General features: G+C 49.5%; 1 protein-coding gene across 2 annotated transcripts in view; it reads right to left on the bottom strand.

The window, feature by feature from the left end:
* Positions 1-17,899, bottom strand: part of CYP46A1 (cytochrome P450 family 46 subfamily A member 1) — a 32,974-nt gene that overhangs the window by 6,596 nt on the left and 8,479 nt on the right. For both annotated transcript variants that reach the window (XM_019462235.2, XM_053889786.1), the window contains exons 4-10: positions 12,055-12,128; positions 11,491-11,577; positions 6,236-6,374; positions 5,441-5,551; positions 4,438-4,588; positions 4,192-4,254; positions 2,168-2,240 (exon numbers count right to left, since the gene is read on the bottom strand). In XM_019462235.2, coding sequence (XP_019317780.1) covers positions 2,168-2,240; positions 4,192-4,254; positions 4,438-4,588; positions 5,441-5,551; positions 6,236-6,374; positions 11,491-11,577; positions 12,055-12,128 — 698 coding nt within the window. The remainder of the gene's footprint in view (positions 1-2,167; positions 2,241-4,191; positions 4,255-4,437; positions 4,589-5,440; positions 5,552-6,235; positions 6,375-11,490; positions 11,578-12,054; positions 12,129-17,899) is intronic.

Here is a 17,899-nt window from a genome sequence, read left to right as displayed (position 1 = left end):
GAGACATTACGCTAAGTGACACAAGCCAGACGGAAAGGTCAGTTACCGAATGATTCCAATTATATGAGGTCCCTCGAGGAGTTAAATCCGGAGAGACAGAGAGGAGTATGGCGGGGGGGGGGGGGTGTCCCCAGGGGTGGGGGGGCTGGTGTTTCACGGGGACAGTTTCAGTTGGCAGTGATGGGAGGTTCTGGGATGGGGGTGGCGATGACTGCAGAGCAGCGTGAAGGTGCGTGATGCCACCGAACTGTGCGCTTAAAAATGGCCAGAAGAGGGGCGCCTGGGTGGCTCAGTCGGTTGGGCGGCCGACTTCGGCTCAGGTCGTGATCTCACGGTCCGTGAGTTCGAGCCCCACGTCGGGCTCCGTGCGGACAGCTCGCGGCCTGGAGCCTGCTTTGGATCTGTCTCCCTCTCTCTCTGCCCCTTCCTACTTGCAGTCTCTTTCAAAAATAAACAAACATTAAAAATAATTTCTTAAATGATCAGAATAGGGGCGCCTGGGTGACGCAGTCGGTTCAGCGTCTGACTCTCGATTTCGGCTCACGTCATGATCTCACGAACCGTCAGATGGAGGCCGCGTCGGGCTCTGTGCTGACCGTGCGGAACCTACTTGAGATTCTCTCTCCTTCTCTGCTCCTCCCTCTCTCTTTCTCTCCCTCTCTCTCTCGAAATAAATCAATAAACTTTGTTAAAAAATAAGATAAAAGGTGAGGGGACACATGACCTTACAAAAAATTATTGGGGTCGTCAGGCAAAAATGTTTTTAAAAAATGGTCAAAATGGCAAGTTTTGTGGGGCGCCTGGATGGCTCAGTCGGTTGAGCGTCCGACTTCGGCGCAGGTCACGATCTCGCGGTCCGTGAGTTCGAGCCCCGCGTCGGGCTCTGTGCTGACAGCTCGGAGCCTGGAACCTGTTTCGGATTCTGTGTCTCCCTCTCTCTCTGACCCTCCCCTGTTCATGCTCTGTCTCTCTCTGTCTCAAAAATAAATAAACATTAAAAAAAATTTTTTTTAAATAAAAAAAATAAAAATGGCCAGAAGAGGGGCACCTGGGTGGCTCAGTCGGTTGGGTGGCCGACTTCGGCTCAGTTCACGATCTCGCGGTCCGTGAGTTTGAGCCCCGCGTCGGGCTCTGTGCTGACAGCTCGGAGCCTGGAACCTGTTTCGGATTCTGTGTCTCTCTCTCTCTGACCCTCCCCCGTTCATGCTCTGTCTCTGTCTCAAAAATAAATAAACGTTAAAAAAAAAAAAATTTTTAAATGGCAAGTTTTGTGTGTGTGTGTGTGTGTGTGGACAATATAAAAAAAAGAGTGGGCTGGGACAAGAGGCGATGTGATAAAATACAGTGAAATTCAGTGGTTGATCATGAACTGCCTCCCGGGGGTGGGGCCCTGTGGTGGAATTATTACTACATTATTATTACTATTATTTCAACTTTTCGGCTTTTTCCAAACTTTGGTAATGACCACCTTACTGTAATATATCTATTTAAAACCCCAGTCAACTATTTTATATTCTGAAGCGACCGTTCACCTCCGCCCTTGCACGCTGCTGATTAAGAACGGTAATCAAGGCTTGCCCCCCATCCCGAGCTCCCACCCCCACGCCTGTTGGGGCTTTCCGAGTGCTTTCACTGTTTGTATTCAAGGAAACCAGTGGCCCAGCTCAAATGCCATTTCCCGGGCACCCCTCCTCTGTCTCGCCAGCTGAGGACAAGCCCTCCTACAGCACTTAGTTGGACTTCTGCTGGGTCCTCAGTGCCAGCCAGGCGCTGAACGCAGCATGGGGAGGGAAAAAGAACCACGGTCCCTCGCTTCTAGCTTCATGACCGAAATAGACTCCAAGCAAATGGTCCCAGGAGGAAATGCATTCATGGGTTGGGAGGAGCCTGGGAGGGGAAAACGCAGAATGGCTACTTTAGGGGCATGAGAAGGCTTCTGCGGGGGTGGACAGAGTTCTCCAGGAGAAAAGCAGGGAGAGGAGCGTCCGGAAGAGGGACTGGCATGTGCAAAGGGCCTGGGGTGAAGAGAAGCAGGACACATCGGAGGAGGCTCGGCCGTGGGGGGCCGGAGCAGGTTGTCTTCCAGGAATAAGACATCAAGACAATCCCTTCACCAGCTTCAGGGGGAGTCACTATCCCCACCCCCCCTAGCTTCCCCGCTCCATACCTTGCCAAGATCTCAGGCTGGCGAGACAGCTCCATCACCGTGAATGCCAGATGATTGGCAGAGGTCTCATGGCCTGCGGGAAAGGAGAGTGGGGCTCCACACGGGACTGCGGGGCTGCTGCTGGCCCAGCCCACCCGCCTCTGAGCCCCTGAGCCCGTGGTGGCAGTTCAGGCCCTCACTTCTGCGCCCTGCAGCTGAGCCGGGTATACAGAGATGAAGGAGACAGGCTGCCCCCGTCCACGTCCCCTGTGCCAGCCAGTGTCGTCCAATAAACAGCATTTGCCCGCACGCATCCGGATTTCACACTCCTTCCTTCAACCATCCTTGAGCTTTGCCTGGCCTGGAGGGGTATTCAACCCATTTTGTAGAAGACAAAACTGAGGCTGAGAGTCGAGTCTCTTAGCCACAGGATAGGACCTGGGGCTCAAGTCCAGCCCACGGCCGCTGTTGTCCCCAGGCGGTGGGCGCCACCCTTGAGGCCTGGAGAGGTTGTGCTTGTAGCTTCGAGGAATAGAGCAGTGGGTGGCTTCCCCTGAGAGGGCAGGGGGTGTGCAGGAGCGGGAAGGCCACTCCTGAGTTCTGGCAGCATCCGGTCAAGTCCAAGCCCCCCGGCTGGCCCGGGAGGGGACCACCTGAGTTTCGTGCATTTCCTCTGAAGGGGTAGGTGGTTTTACCAGGTGGCACCCACCGCCAGCCAAGGGGCCCGGGGCCTCCTGGGCTCGAGAGCAGGGCCTACACCTTTCAGTAAGTGGGTGCTGGGAAGTGAGGCTGCCTGCCGTCCCGCACTGCTCCCCACGGTGTCTGGATGCAAGGTGCGGGGGTGGGCCGGGAGGTTAGAGGGAGATCATTAAACCCTCATTGGAGCGCTGGAGGGAAGTCTGGGGAGCACCTTCCAGGCCCCCATTTTAGAGATGAGGAAACTGAGGCCCAGGCCACAGAGCCGGCCTGTGGAGAAGCCACATCCCAGGAGGAACACCTGGGTTCCTGGCTTGCAGGATGAGGCCAGCCATTGTCCGTTCAGCAAGCATTTTGCCAAGTGCAGGGAACAGTGCCCTGAAGTCCTGCTCCAACTCGGACATCGCTCTGGGGCTCCCGGGGTATCTGTGCACACAGTGCTCCACACTGGGAGGGCCCTCTTCCACCCCCAATCCCCGCTCAGGACAGCCTTCCTCCTCTTTCATCTTGCAGGGGTGCATGCACCCGCCTCCGAAAATCCACTGGCCAGCAAAATCCCCAATTCATTCTGTCTGTCCACCTCCACCCTCAGACCATGAACTGTCCCTCGTCTTGTCCGCCCGCCTCTGTCTTTTGTGCCCAGCGTTCGTGCATTTGTTCACTCATTTCATCCGCTCTGTACGCATCCGTGCTGCACCGGACCCCGCGAACACACAGGGAGCAGGGCATAACCCCTGGCTTACACCGAGCATGCAACCCGGTGAGGAAAGTGAACCTTCTAGAGTCGCCACAGATAAGTCCGTGGAGTAACCCTGTGAGTCCTGGGGGCAGAGAAGAGCTCTGGGCACCATGCAGAGCTCCGAACTGGGAGCCCGATGCAGTTGGGCAATCACTGAGGGCTTCCCGGAGGAGGAGGCACTCAAGGGATCGCCGAAGGAGGAGTTTTCTAGATAAAGAAAGATGCTCAACAAATAGCTCACGAGCAAAGGAATGAAGTTGCTTGGGGTGTCTTTTTGCGCTGGTCTAACAAAGGCCTCTGCCCCACAAATTCTGAGCGGGATGGAGCCTTGAGTGCACACGGTCAACCTCTCCTGAGCCCCAAAAGGCAGTGTCACGACCCGTCACAGTTGCCACCTGCGTTGCCAGGTCAGCGGCCGCCGAGGGGGCCTCCTGGACCTCCTTGAGCAGAGAGAGGCCTTCTGTTCCTCTATCCCAGCCCCTCCATTCTGCGGCAGAACTTTGCTGCTCAGACAGCCCGAGAACTCTCCCAGAGTCAGAGTTTAGGGGATGCCTGGTTCCCACCGTTTCTGCAAAGCCCCGAGCCCCCGGCCGCCACTGGAGCTACCAACCAGCAATGAAGAAGGTGACGAAGTTGTCCAGCAGGATCTCATCGTCCTGGGCCCCCTCTTCAGCTGGAAGACAAGGAGGGTGTCAGGGTGACACTGACACCCCTCGGCCCCTTTCCCCATAGCTCAGCAGAGAACCAAATGCCCTTCTCCCCAGAAGCCAGACCTGGAGTCAGGGGTGATCAGTCACCCTGACGGGTGGCACCCTGATGCCCGGCCCTCCCAAGGCCCCTGCGGGCGCCCTCGAACCTTTGAGGATCTGTGTGAGGATGTCGGCGGGGACGTCCTCCCCCCGCTTCAGGGCCTCCCGGCGGCGCTGGACCCAGTCCTTGCCAACCTGGCGCAGGAAGCGAACGCTTTCCCGGATCTCTCGGAGTTTCTTCCACTTCCCTGGCATGAACTGAACGAGAGAGCTCCCGCTCAGGGCGCCAACCGAGCACGCGCGTCTCCCTCTCCCGCTCCCCCAGCTCCGAAACGACTTTAGAGACCCACCGCAGCACTGGCAAGCTGGGAGGTGGGAAGATTGTGAGAAAATTCTAGAAAAGATAAAGCAGCCAAGGAGACTAGACCAAGGTGGCAGGCTGGGCCTAAGCATCGACTTTCCCTTCCTGCTCCAAATCCCTAGATAGGATGGGAAAGATGCCTTGAAAGATCCACATCGCACTGGAAAGTAAGAAGGGAGCCCTGAATGGGGCAGTGGCTAGGACCGCGTGGAAGGAGGAAGCCACGGCCAGAGGGAATCAACTGCTGAAAAAGATGGAGTGGCATCAGAGGGCTCCAAGCTCAGAGGCTGAAGTCCCAGGGAACAGGAAAGGGCCCTGGGCATCTGTCTGGGAATCCATTCGAGTACCACCTTTCCCCCTCCTCCCTCCTTCATGCCGGGAACAAGGAAGTGATGGCTGGAGCTGCCGCAGCCATCTTATAACAATGAGGTGATGTGCTGGGGACAGTGGAACAGAAAGCTAGAAAATTCCACAAACATCTGACATTGTGGCGCTATCGCAGCCGTCCTGGATTGCCTGCCTCAGGGTCATTTTATGTGAGAGAAAGACGGACCCCTGATTTACTCAAACCACCTTGAGTTTGAGTCTCTCCTTGCGGCGATCTACGCAGATCCTAACTGATGCGGAAGTCACTTGGGTCACACCGGAACTCCAAACCCATTCTGGAAAAAGGTCCCTGGAGGAGGTGCTCTGGCAAATTAGCACAGAGCTATGGTGGCTGGTCCTCGGAGGGGGTGTGGAGATGTTACCTTCGCCAGAGTGTTTCGAGATGCAGTGATGCCCTCCAGGATCAGTTTCACCTTCCGGGACAGAGGCTTCTGGGCGCCCAGCAGCATGCCTGTCTCCATCCCAAAAGCTGCCTGGGGGAGAGAGGGGGCTGAGGTCATCCCTGGGGGGGGTGGGAAGACTGGAAGACCCAGCACGGAGCCTGGGGCCGTTCAGCTAGAGACCCAGGCAGCATGGGCCCTGACCCACGACGACTCCAACCCCGTGGGATGCAGTGACGACTACGAGCACACAGTAGCCACCCCACCACCCTTGGCTTCCTCCCACGACAAAATGCATTTGCCCTGAAATGCAGCCTTCCTTGGTGGCCCCTCTGCGCCCAGCTTCCCAGTGAGCTGTAGAGCGACAATGACTCACTGTGCCTGCACTCCAGCTGCCGGGGCTGCCTAACCGTGCTGGGGGTCCCTGGGCCACCGCTGAGCCTGCCAGGTGCAGAGCCAAGCCAGACCCAGGGCAGGCACGGAGGGGGAGGTAGGCTTCGAGCCGGGAGCCAGGCAGCCCTGAGACCCAAACCTGCTCCTGCCACTGACCAGACACAGGCCGGTCGCCACACCTTTCGGCGTCCGGTGTCTAGAGAGTGCATTCGTTGCTGTGGTCTCGAATGTTCGAGGAGACAGGGGGCTCCCCACCCAGAGAAGGGGCCGATGCTGGGGGAGCAGGCGGGAGGGCGAGCGCAAGGAAAGGGAAGACAGAGGGAGGAGCAGTGGTGGGCCCCGGGTGGCACCGCCCCCTCCCGGGGCCCGCCGTGCTCCGGTCACCTTGGCCAGGATGTCCATGGTGGTGCAGGTCAGCATGTCCTGCATGGACACCGGGGTCTGCCCATCCGCCTTGGCCTCCAGAATCTCCACCAGCTGCTCTGCCTTCTCGTTGAACGTTTCCATCAAGCTGACCAGGGAGCTGGGGAAACAGCACAGCTGTCAGGGGCCTCCAGGACCAGCCCGGTTATCCCGCGGCCCCTCTACGTGGGGGGACCAGTGGGCAGAGTGGAGGTGGCCGTCCCTTGAGGCCTGGCTCCCAGGTTGGGGTTGCAGTCATCAAACCAAGCCCTGGGGCTTCGCCATCCCCCTCAGGACGAACGCTGTCCCTTTGCCTTTGCCTGGATGGTTCCACGGGTCGTTTGCCACGGGGCCCCTCAACTCTGACCTCCAGTGATCGTGGCAGTGGAGGGACTGACTCCAGGCGACACAGGGCGGGAAGGGAAGAGAGGCCTCTGGGCGCCCCCTGCAGCTCAGGACGGGCTCACTGGGGTCCCAGCCGTGGACCCCTCTGCTGGCACCGCCCACTCTCCTCACCTGCCCTGTCCCGGTCGCCACCTGCAGCCTGCTTTCCCATTTCATTCCCTGTCCCTGAGCAATCACAGCCCCCAACTCTGCATGGAAATGAGTCCTCGGACCCAGAACTCCCTACCCACAGCACTCCTGGCCCGGGGACAGCTACCCCGGCTCGTCGCCCGAACACAGAGCCTAAGGAGAAGTATGGAAGGACACGCTCCAAACTCACAAGAGATGGTGACCCCGAGGAAGGGAGAGAAGGGAGGTTGTTTCTTGGTGCATTACGTGTTTCTGAACTTTTACTAAGGAAACCTGCTGCTTTTGTAATCAGAAGTGATTTTTGATGTTACCAATCTGGGTAAAGGGTAGGGGGTGTTCTTTTTCTTATTCTTTCTTTTTTTTTTTTTAATTTTTTTTTAACGTTTATTCACTTTTGAGACAGAGGGAGACAGAGCATGAACGGGGGAGGGTCAGAGAGAGAGGGAGACACAGAATCTGAAGCAGGCTCCAGGCTCTGAGCTGTCAGCACCGAGCCCGATGCAGGGCTCGAACTCATGGACCGCGAGATCATGACCTGAGCCGAAGTCAGACGCTTAACTGACTGAGCCACCCAGGCGCCCCTTTCTTTTTTTAATTGTTTTTAAGTTTATTTATTTATTTTGAGACAGAGAGCATGAGCTTGAGCAGGGGAGGGGCAGAGAGAGAATCCCAAGCAGGCTCCGTGCTGTCAGCACAGAGCCCCACACGGGACTCGATCTCACGAACCGCGAGATCATAAGCTGAGCCAAAACCAAGAGTCAGATGCTTAACTGACGGAGCCACCCAGATGCCCCTCTTTGTCCTATTCTTATTCTTGAAACTTATTCAGAAATTTGAAATGGTTTCCAAATAAGGGGTTCTTAGAGAAAATGGGAGGAAGGGGAATTTTTAATGAGGAAAGAAAATCGCTCTTCATTGCCCGTCCACCGGTCCTGCCCTGGCTCCCGGCTCCGTGGGGCCCCAGCATCCTTGCTCACTGCTGCCCAGCCCCCACCCAGCCACCTGCAGGGTTCACCCTCGGCGGCCTCTACTGAAGGCACCACTCTGCTCCAGTCCCTTGCCAACCGAAAACACTCCAAAGCACCTGTCACTCTGAACAGTGTGGGGAACATCCTTACGTGGACACAGAGGGAGTTTGTCACATTGATGGCCACCTGCAGCTCTGTCTCCTGTTACCATGGCCTTTTAGTGCCTCCGCAGCACAACGTTCCTTCCCACCTCAGGGCCTTTGCACATGCTGTCCCCTCTGCTGGGAGTCTCTGTCCTCCCACCCTCCATCCCTAGGCCCTGTTACTACTCGCACACCTGCCCGCTCTCCAGATGGATACTCGAAAGCCACTTTCCCAGGAAAATGTCTCTTAAAGCCTCAAGTAGCCCCTATACGTGCTTCCGTAGCTAGTCGACTTCTCCAGGACACTTACAGGGTTTTGCAAGTATATATTTATACGTGAGATTATTTGTGGTTGTCTTTTTTTAAAAGGTTGACTGTGTGGGTGGCGCATGGCTGACTGTCACACTAACACTGAATCTCTTGAGGACGTGACAGATATAAAATGTTGGGCCGGAGCGTTTGCAGTATGGTAAAATCCCAACCCCCTTGTTTTGTTTGTTCTGTTTTGTTTTTATTGAAATGGTTGAGACCAAGGTCTTCCAGCAAAAGTAGTAATCTAGAAAAGCAGAAACTGGCAATTTATGGTCATGATTTTATTAAGAGTATATGATGATGTTCTGCGTAGATACTGGCTGGAGAGGACACTCACCAGAGGGTTCTATTTTCTCACTGGTGAAGGCAGATTCACCAAGAACTCTACCACGTTCACAAACACGACCAAGCGGGCTCCCAGAGCTTCTTCATACAACTTTGTGAACATTGCCTTTCTAATAAAACAGCCATCTCTTAGATGATTACCTTATTGCGAGACACAAATAAAAATGTGTGGTGACATCAGCCCAACAGCGTGAACATACTTAACGCCATGGACTGTGCACATAAAAATGATCCAGACGGTACGTGTATCTTAACACAATTTAAAAATTTTTAAATAAAAACGCCTATGAAAGCTCTTAATATAACACAAAGTGCTGTTCGAATATTAAGTCCTACGTGCTGCGGATGGTTCACCAAGACAGAGATGCTGGTATTAATGTCATGACCACTGCAGGAAGTCAGCTGGTTAGAATCTATAGCCTCAAAGCTTCCTGCGGGCAGCAGCTATATCACCTTGGTTGGCTCTTGTAACCCTGGCTCTTGGCACAAGAATGTATTAATTGAAGGCCTCTTTCTAGTCTGTTCCTCCTCATTCTCACTCCTGACAACTTTCCAGTGAGGACAAGACTATCCCAATTCATTATTTCATTCATATTTTCATTCACGCTATGGACTTCCCGGAGAGCTCACAAAGGGCCAGGTGCTGTGCTGAGCGCAGGAGTCCAGGGACAGGGTGCGTCTTCTGCCTTCTGCCCACAGTCTGGTGGCGAAGGTGGGCTGAATGAGAATCATTGCAGTGGGTGTGACAGGAGCCATGCTGGAGGCATAAACTCAGCCTCAGAAGATCAGGGACCACGGCTCCCTAACAGTGACATCTTAGCTGGGTATCAAAGGAGTCACAGGAATTTTTCAGGGGAGCACACAAGGCAGAGAGAAAAGCAAGAACATAGGTAGAGATGCCAGAAAGAGCCCAGATGTCCCAAAAGATGGAGGAAAGAGGGTACAAAGGCTGGAGGGGTCTGGAGGCCAGACTGGGGGTAGGTGAAATCTGACCTTCATCTTTCATGTGATAGGGAGCCTTTGAAGGCTTCAAGATAGGAAAGTGATGTGAATTTTAGCAAGATCTCCCCAGGGGTGGTGAGGTGGATGCATTGGAGGAGGTAGGGAGGCCAGGGAGGTTGTGATGAAAGTCTACGTGATTATGTATATATAGTCAGATATAGTCAACCACAGATTATGCACTAACTAGTAACTTAATGGTGGAAAAACCTGGAGGACGCTGTCTCTGACAGGTGAGTGAAGTTAACATCTCCTGCAATGAGGCAGGTCAACAACGCAGGTCTCCTAATATGATGCCCTGAGGACACAACACCAGTTCTGTGCCATTCCTGCCAAAAAGGTATAACCTAAGACACACAAAATTGATGGACATTCTACAAAACTGACCTGTAATCTTAAAATCAGGGAAGTCAGGGAAAGGCAAAGATCTGTTCCAGAACAAAGGAGGCTTATGAAATGTGGGAACTAAGTGTAACCTGTGATCTGGGGTTGGACCTCAGACAAGGAAAAAAATAGCTATAATGACAAGGACAATGACAAGACTCGAATGCGGATTGTAGATTAGATAACTGTATTGGATTCATGTTAAATCTCCTCATTTTGATAACTGACATCCAAAATAATATCCACGTTTTTAGGAAATAAGTATTTAAGGGAAGGGATCACAATGTCTCTAACTTGCTCTCAAATGGTTTTAAAAGTACACTATATTAAAAAAATGTAAATATACACACACACACAAAGAATGATAAATATGTTTATATATGCACATCCAGAAGAAATGATAAAACAAATGGTGATTTAAACAATAAACAATAAGCGAACCTGGGTAAAAGATATACAGAAGTAGCTTAGACTGTTCTGGAAATTTTTCTGTAAATTTGAAATTATATCCAACTAAAAGATAACCTTCCTCAAAATGTTAAGCACAGAGTTCCCCTATGACCTGGCAATCCCATCCCTAGGTATGTACACACTCAAGAGAAGTGAAAACATACATCTACACAAAAGCTTGTACACAAATGTTCATGGCAGCATTATTTGAAACAGCCAAGATTGGAAACACGCAAATGTCTACCAACTGATGAATAGAGAAGCAAAATGTGGTATGTCCATACAATGGAATTTCATTTGGCAATTTAAAAAGTGAAGTTCTGAAAGAGGCTTTAGCATAGATGAACCTTGAAAACCTCTCTGAGTGAGAGAAGCCAGACACAAAAGAAATGTCGTATGAGTCCATTTACAAGAAATGTCTGGAATACGAAAATCCATAGAAATGAAAAATAAATTAATGGTTGCCCAGGGCTGAGCCCATTGAGGGGACATGGGGAGTGCCTGCTTTTTGGAGTGATGAACATGTTCTAAATTTGACTGTGGTGATGGTTGTTCCATTTTGTGGATAAGTAGGTAAAATATATGTTATAAAAGCCAGATCTCAATAAAAGTTATTTAGGGGCACCTGTGTGGCTCAGTCAGTTGAACATCTGATTTTGGCTCAGGTCACGATCTTGCAGTTTGTGAGTTTGAGGCCCATATGGGGGCTGTGTCAGCGGGGAGCCCACTTCAGATCCTCTGTCTCCCTCACTCTCTGCCCCTCCCCCACTCATATCATACTCTCTCTCTCTCAAAAATAAATAAATAAATAAATAAATAAATAAATAAATAAATAGTTATTTAAAAAATGAAATGTTACTAACAATGAGAACGCTAATAAGGAAAATAAAAAGCCAGAGGAGGAGTGATGAGGTCTGAGCAGGGAAGTTCTTGGGGGGAAAAAGACCCCATCCCCAGGCATCAGTGTTACTCAGCCCTTGATGGCTAGCCCCTTGTCCCCCCAGCAGCCCGCCTGGCTCTCCCCTCTACCTTCAGCCTGGGCGAGGCCCCCTCCGGTGAAGACCTCTCTCTTCCCAAGACCCGCCATCTTGGATACACTCACCTGCGGCTGAAGGCCAAGTCCATGACCCTGCGTTGCTTGTGCCAGCGCTCATAGTCACATTCTGACACCAAACCTTGGCCAAACAGTCTGGGGGAGACAAATGCTTGATGTGAGAAACAGGAAGGGACAGGGGGACCGATGGCTTGACGGGGACAGGGTCAGCTTTGGGGATGATGGAAATATTCCGGAACTACACAGTGGTGATGGTTACACCACACTGTGAATGGACCAAATGCCACTGAAGTGTAACTCCAATGCGGTTAAAATGAAGAATTTTGTGAATTTTACCAAAAATAAAAAATAAAAGAAATACAAAAGAAATGGGGGTGATCATGTGCACCAACCTTGCAACCCCCACACTCCCGCCTGCTAGCCACAGGGGAAAGAGGAGAAGGGAGGTGATAATGACGAGAGCAGCAGCCACCATTTATGGGGCACCTGTGGTGTGACTGATACCCAGGGCCTTGGTCTTCATGCTACACCCAATGCCCTGGGCCCCATGGGCTGTCTGCTTGCAGCCAGAGGCATTCCTGGCCTCTCCCCCAGCCCCTCCACATGCCTTACCTCTCACCAAACACGGTCTGGATTGCGTGGTACATCTTGGAGTCCTTGTTGTACTTGGTTGACATCAGGAACTTCTAAACATCCCCAAAAAGCCAACGTGAGCTCATGTACCCATGAGACGAAGCAAAGGATTCAGCAGTTTTCTGGACTCTTGTGAAACACGCCCCAACAATCACCACTGACTGGGTGCCAGCTGTGGTGTGAACACCTCATTCCGTGCAATCCCACCTAACCTTCCAGAAGGCCTGTCTTCAAGCAATAGCATCTTGCTTGGGGGTGAGGAAAGTGGGGCAGAGAGGGGTGAAGTGATATTCCTGTGGCCACTCAGCTGGAGTGGCATTGTGGGGGGTCCTCACTTCCATGCCCATGTACAGATCTTGTACCGCACCACCTTCTAAAGCAGTGAGAACAAAAAAATGCAGGTGCTGCTCTGAAACCAGAATAGGGAAGGGGAGAAGCCCAGAGGGAGGGCTTCTGGGACACAGGAGAGACACTTGGCACAGGTTCAGGGGTTGTTAGTGCCAACCCAGCCATGGAAGCCAAGGAAGGCTTCCTGGAGGAAGGACCAACTTGCTTCGCCACAAGGTGGATGGTAGCAATAATAACATTAGCTGACAGCTCTTGAGCCAGCATAGCCCAGGGGTTAACAGCTCAGGCCGTGGAGTCAGCTGGCTTGAATTTGGATCCGGGCTCACCATCTTGGCTTTGCCCTGGACTCACTTCATGACCACAGGCAAGTTACTCTGGGGAGGTTGCTGCAAAGGGTAAATTTGTTCTACATGAAAAGTGCTGAGAAAAGTGCCTGGCACACAGCACGTGCCCCGTAAATGTCAGGTGCACAACAGCACCCGTAGCTCATTTAGTGCTCGGTCAATCCTAAGATGTGGGTGCTGTGTTTATGCTCATCTTACATATGATGGAGAAACTGAGATTTAAAACTAGCCCAAGGTCACACACACGGTGAATGGTGGAAATAGGATTTGAATCCCAGCAATTTGCCATGGCAGAGAGGGAAGAGAAGGCTGTGATCCAGGCAGGGGAAGCCCAGGCCACTTGCTGCATTCAGGCAGAATGAGAGGTAGGGAGGGGCATGAGTGGGGGCTGGATCCCAGAGGCCTGCCTTCTGGCCCCCTGAGCTTCATCCTGTGGGCACTGGGAACCAGGAAGATGGTATCTCCACTGTACATTAATCCAGGGGCTTCTGGTATCTGGGAGCTTAGCTCAGGGATCTAATATTAATTTTTCAGCTAAAAGGTACCCCCCAAAATGGCTGACCTTGGGGCATGAGCCACAACCTGAGAACCCCACCCCCACCCAAACACTGTCATTTGTAAACAAACTTTCCTCACTACCCATGCCTGCAGGCCCCATCCCCATGGCAGTAAAGACCCACCTCCCAGGTCCCTCTCAAACATTCCTAAATTGTCCAAGGTCTGGACCAACCCTCCCAACCTAAAGTGAGGAGTCCCCACACTGAGGCACAGCAGCCTCAACACAGGCTCTAATCAGGTGCCCCCAAAGTCAAGGGTCCCCATGCCTGTTGTCCCTGGGGCTGGGGATCCTTTGAAGGCCCAGTGAGCTGGGCTCTGGGATGTGAGGAGTGCATGGGGGCACCCCCAGCACCTTCTCTGCTGTCCACACTGGCAGCACACTTCTGCCCACTAAGGGATAACTGCTGGGGACTTATCCTCCTGCCATAAGTAATCAGAAAAATAGGCATAACGCATGAAATGTCTGTTTTCAGACACTGAGCAACAGGAAGTGCAGGATTGTGAATCCTAAAAGAAGGAAAAGGAAAAAAAAAAGATATGAGACCTATGACCGAAGATTACTCTAGCTTTCTGCAATTTCAGGATAAAGGCACTAAAAGATGAAACTCAAATATAGCCCCATAGGCTTTCCAATTTGATGAGACAGATCAGAGTCCAGACATACAAAAGGAGGCTAGAACTTGTATGGCAGAGGACCTGAGGGGAGGGAGCCATGTAGAGAAAGAGCTCCTGTGCAGAAATCTGCATAGGGATCCCCTACATCTTCGGATGAATACCAGCCTGTGTACATGCACCGTGGACACAAGGCTGAGTTAAAAACAACTTTTGGGACAAGGAGAATTACCGAGTAACTACAGGCTGAACAGTTCTCAGAGCTTACACAGCCCAAGAACTCTTCAAGTTCCCACCGGCCAGAGGTAAACTTCAGACATAAGCCCTTTATTAGCGGCCCCCAGAAGAAAGAGTCACTCCTTGGTAGTGAGGCTAAACTAGCTCTAGAGTAAAGGCCGACCCTAAATCAACCCTACAAAAGCCTCAAAGCAAACCTGGAAAGGATCAGACTGATCTACACAAATAACTTTACCATCTGCCAGAATGAATTCCAGCACTCTTTAAAGGAATAAAACAAAACTGAGAATTCAACAGTGTACAATTCACAATGTCCAGGGGCCAACATAAAATCACTAGACACATCAAAGAGCAGAAAGATCTACCTATAACCAGGCTCAGAAATAATAGAGATGACGGAATTTGCAGAAAAGAACTTTAACACATTTATTATAAGTATTGCAAATGTGGTCAAGGAACCCACATATCCAGGAAGTGCAAAGACTCCTACATAGAATTAACAACAAGAAAAAGTACATGAAGGCAGATCATAATCAAATTTCTGAAACCAGTGATAAAGAGAAAACCTTAAAAGCAGACAGAGATAAAATAGTAGATTGATATAAGTTAAAGATTATACTATAAACCCTAGGACAACCACTAAGAGAGAAAGAAAGAGAGCCAATAATCAAATAGTGGAGATAAAGTGGAATACTAAAACATACTCAATCCAAAAGAAGGCAGGAAAGGCAGAGAGGGGAACGAACAACAGGACAGAGGAAAAACAGCCACGTGGTAGATTTAAACCCAACCATATCAATAATTACATTCAACGTAAATGACCTAAGCACTCCAGTTAAAAGGCAGAGATTGTCAGACAGTATAAAGCAACCAGACCAGACTATATGCTGTCTATAGGAAACCCACTTTAAATCTAAAAACCCAGATAGGTTAAAAGTAAAAGGATGGTAAAAAGATATACCAAGCAACATTAAACAGAAGATAGCTGGAGTGGCTATATTAACACCAGACAAAATATCCTTCAGGAAATGGAATATTGCCAAGGATAAAGGGGACATTTCTAAAAATAAATCATACAATTCATCACAAAGACATATTAATCCTAAGTGTGCACACACCTAATAACAGAACTTCAAAATACATGAAGCAAAATCGGTACAACCTAAAGTAGAAATAGAAAAACCCATGATTGTGGTTGGAGAGTTCGACATTCCTCTCAAAATAATTGCTAGAACAAGTATGCAGAAAATTAGTGAGGACTTAAAAGATTCGAATAACACTATCAGCCAAATTGATCTAGTTGACATTTCTGAAATATTCCATTCAACAACTACAGAATATTCATTCTTTTGAAGTACTCATGGACATTCACCAAGATAGACCATGTGCTAGGTCATCAAACAAGCTTCAATTTTTTTTTAAATTTTTTTAACGTTTTATTTTATTTTTGAGACAGGGAGAGACAGGGCATGAACAGGGGAGGGTCAGAGAGAGGGAGACACAGAATCTGAAGCAGGCTCCAGGCTCTGAGCTGTCAGCACAGAGCCCGACGCGGGGCTCGAACTCACGGACTGCGAGATCATGACCTGAGCCGAAGTTGGCCGCTTAACCAACTGAGCCACCCAGGCACCCCCAAGCTTCAACTTTTTTATGTGGATTGAAATCATGAAAAGTATTTCATCTGCCCTTACAGAATGAAATTAGAAATCAATAACAGAAAGATATTTGTAAATACCATAATATTTAGAAAGTGAACAATATGCATATAAATAATCCCTGATTCAAAGAAGAAATCACAAGGGAAGTTAGAAAATATTTTGAACTGAATGAAAAAAGAAGCACGACATATTGAAATGTGTGGTACATTTGTCCCTAAAGTAGTATTTACAAGGAAATGTATAGATTTAAATGCTTATATTAGAAAAGAAACAGGTCTAAAATCAATTTTCTAAACTCCCACCTTAAAAATTTGAACAAGAATAAATTAAACCCTAAACGAATAGAGGAAGGAAATAATAAAGAGCAGAAATCAATAAAGTAGAAAATGGACAAACAATGGAGAATTGTAATAAACCCAAAATCTGGTTCTTTGAAAAGATAAATAAAATTGATAAACCTTTTGCTAGCTTGATTAAGAAAATAAAAGAAAGCCCAAATTATTTGCAGGAATGAAAGAAGGGATATCACCACAGATCCAGGAGACATGAAAAAGGAAATCAATAAATATTATGGACAACTTGATACCAACAATTTTAATTAGATGAAATGGGCAAATTCCTTGAAAGACACAAATTATAGGGGCGCCTGGATGGGTTCGGCTCAGGCCATGATCTCACAGTTTTGTGGGTTTAAGCCCCTCATCTGGCTTTGCACTGACATCACAGAACCTGTCTGGGATTCTCTCTCTCTCCCTCTCTCTCTGTCCCTCCCCAACTTGAGCTGTCTCTGTCTCTAAATAAATACATACATACATACATACATACATACATAAAGACATAAATTACCAAACCCAAGAAAAATAGCAACTCTGAATGGCCATAAATCAATTAAATACATTGAGTAATTAAAACAAAACAAAAAGCACTTCCATCAAAGAAAATGCCAGGCCCAGATAGCTTCACTGGTGAATCCTATTAAACATTAAAGGAAGGAATAACACCACCCCATAGAAACTCCTTCAGAAAATAGAGGAGAGGGGACATTTCCCAACTCATCTTGTGAAGCCTATTAATCTGATCCCCAAACCAGACAAGTATAAAAACAAAAACTCTTAGCAGAAGATGAGCAAATTGTATCATGAGAGCTGGAATGCAAGGTTGGTTTAACACTTGAAAATTAATCCATGCAATGCATCATTTTAATATATATTGTTCAACTTTTCTCATTGAGCGTCATGAAGGTCTTTGTGTATGGCTTTTGGTAGCATGCTTTAAAAATCTTAAAAAAATTTTTTAATGTTTATTTATTATTTTGGAGAGAGAGAGAGAGAGAGAGAGCAGGAGAGGGGCAGAGAGAGAGGGAGCCACAGAATCCAAAACAGGTTCTATGCTCCGAGCTGTCAGCACAGAGCCTGACGTGGGGCTCGAACCCACAAACTGTGAGATTGTGACCCCACAAGTCAGATGCTTAACCGACTGAGAGACCCAGGTGCCCCTAAAAATCTTAAACTGTGTCTACACTTGAAATTAAGCTTTACAAAAAAAGTATGCGTTACATCCTTTTAGAGACACCATGGTTGTTCGGCGTTTCTCCTGATCTGGACCCTAAGTTGCATCTTCTCCCTGTCATGCCAAGGCTCACTCTGCTGAGTACCCACTGTGAGAAAAAGAGCACCATCATTTATTGAGCAACTGCTGTGTGCCAGGCATGGGCTAGATGGCTCAAACATGCTATTTCGCCACCTGTAAGAGGCATCATCCCTATTTTACAGATGAGGAAACTGAGGCCCAGAGTGGCGACTGAGCCCAGACTTGAGCCCACGTCAGCCAAGTCCAAGGTAAACGATCTGAGGGCCATTCTTAGTCCCCAAATCACAGGCACCGCCCTCCACATAGTCCAGACCAATCAGTGCTGACTGTATCAGTTTCCTGATCTCTAAAATGGGGACTGATAACAGTCTCTACCCCCGTGAGGATTAAATGGGTTCATAATCGGGAAGTAAAGAAGTACATGTTTAAGTATCTTTTGCCCCTTTGCTTGTTAAATAAATATGTGTTGATATAAAC

Source organism: Panthera pardus, unplaced genomic scaffold (assembly GCF_024362965.1).
Source record: "Panthera pardus isolate Hobbes unplaced genomic scaffold, ASM2436296v1 HiC_scaffold_24, whole genome shotgun sequence".
Lineage (NCBI taxonomy): Eukaryota > Metazoa > Chordata > Mammalia > Carnivora > Felidae > Panthera > Panthera pardus.
This window is presented reverse-complemented; position numbering and strand designations above follow the sequence as displayed.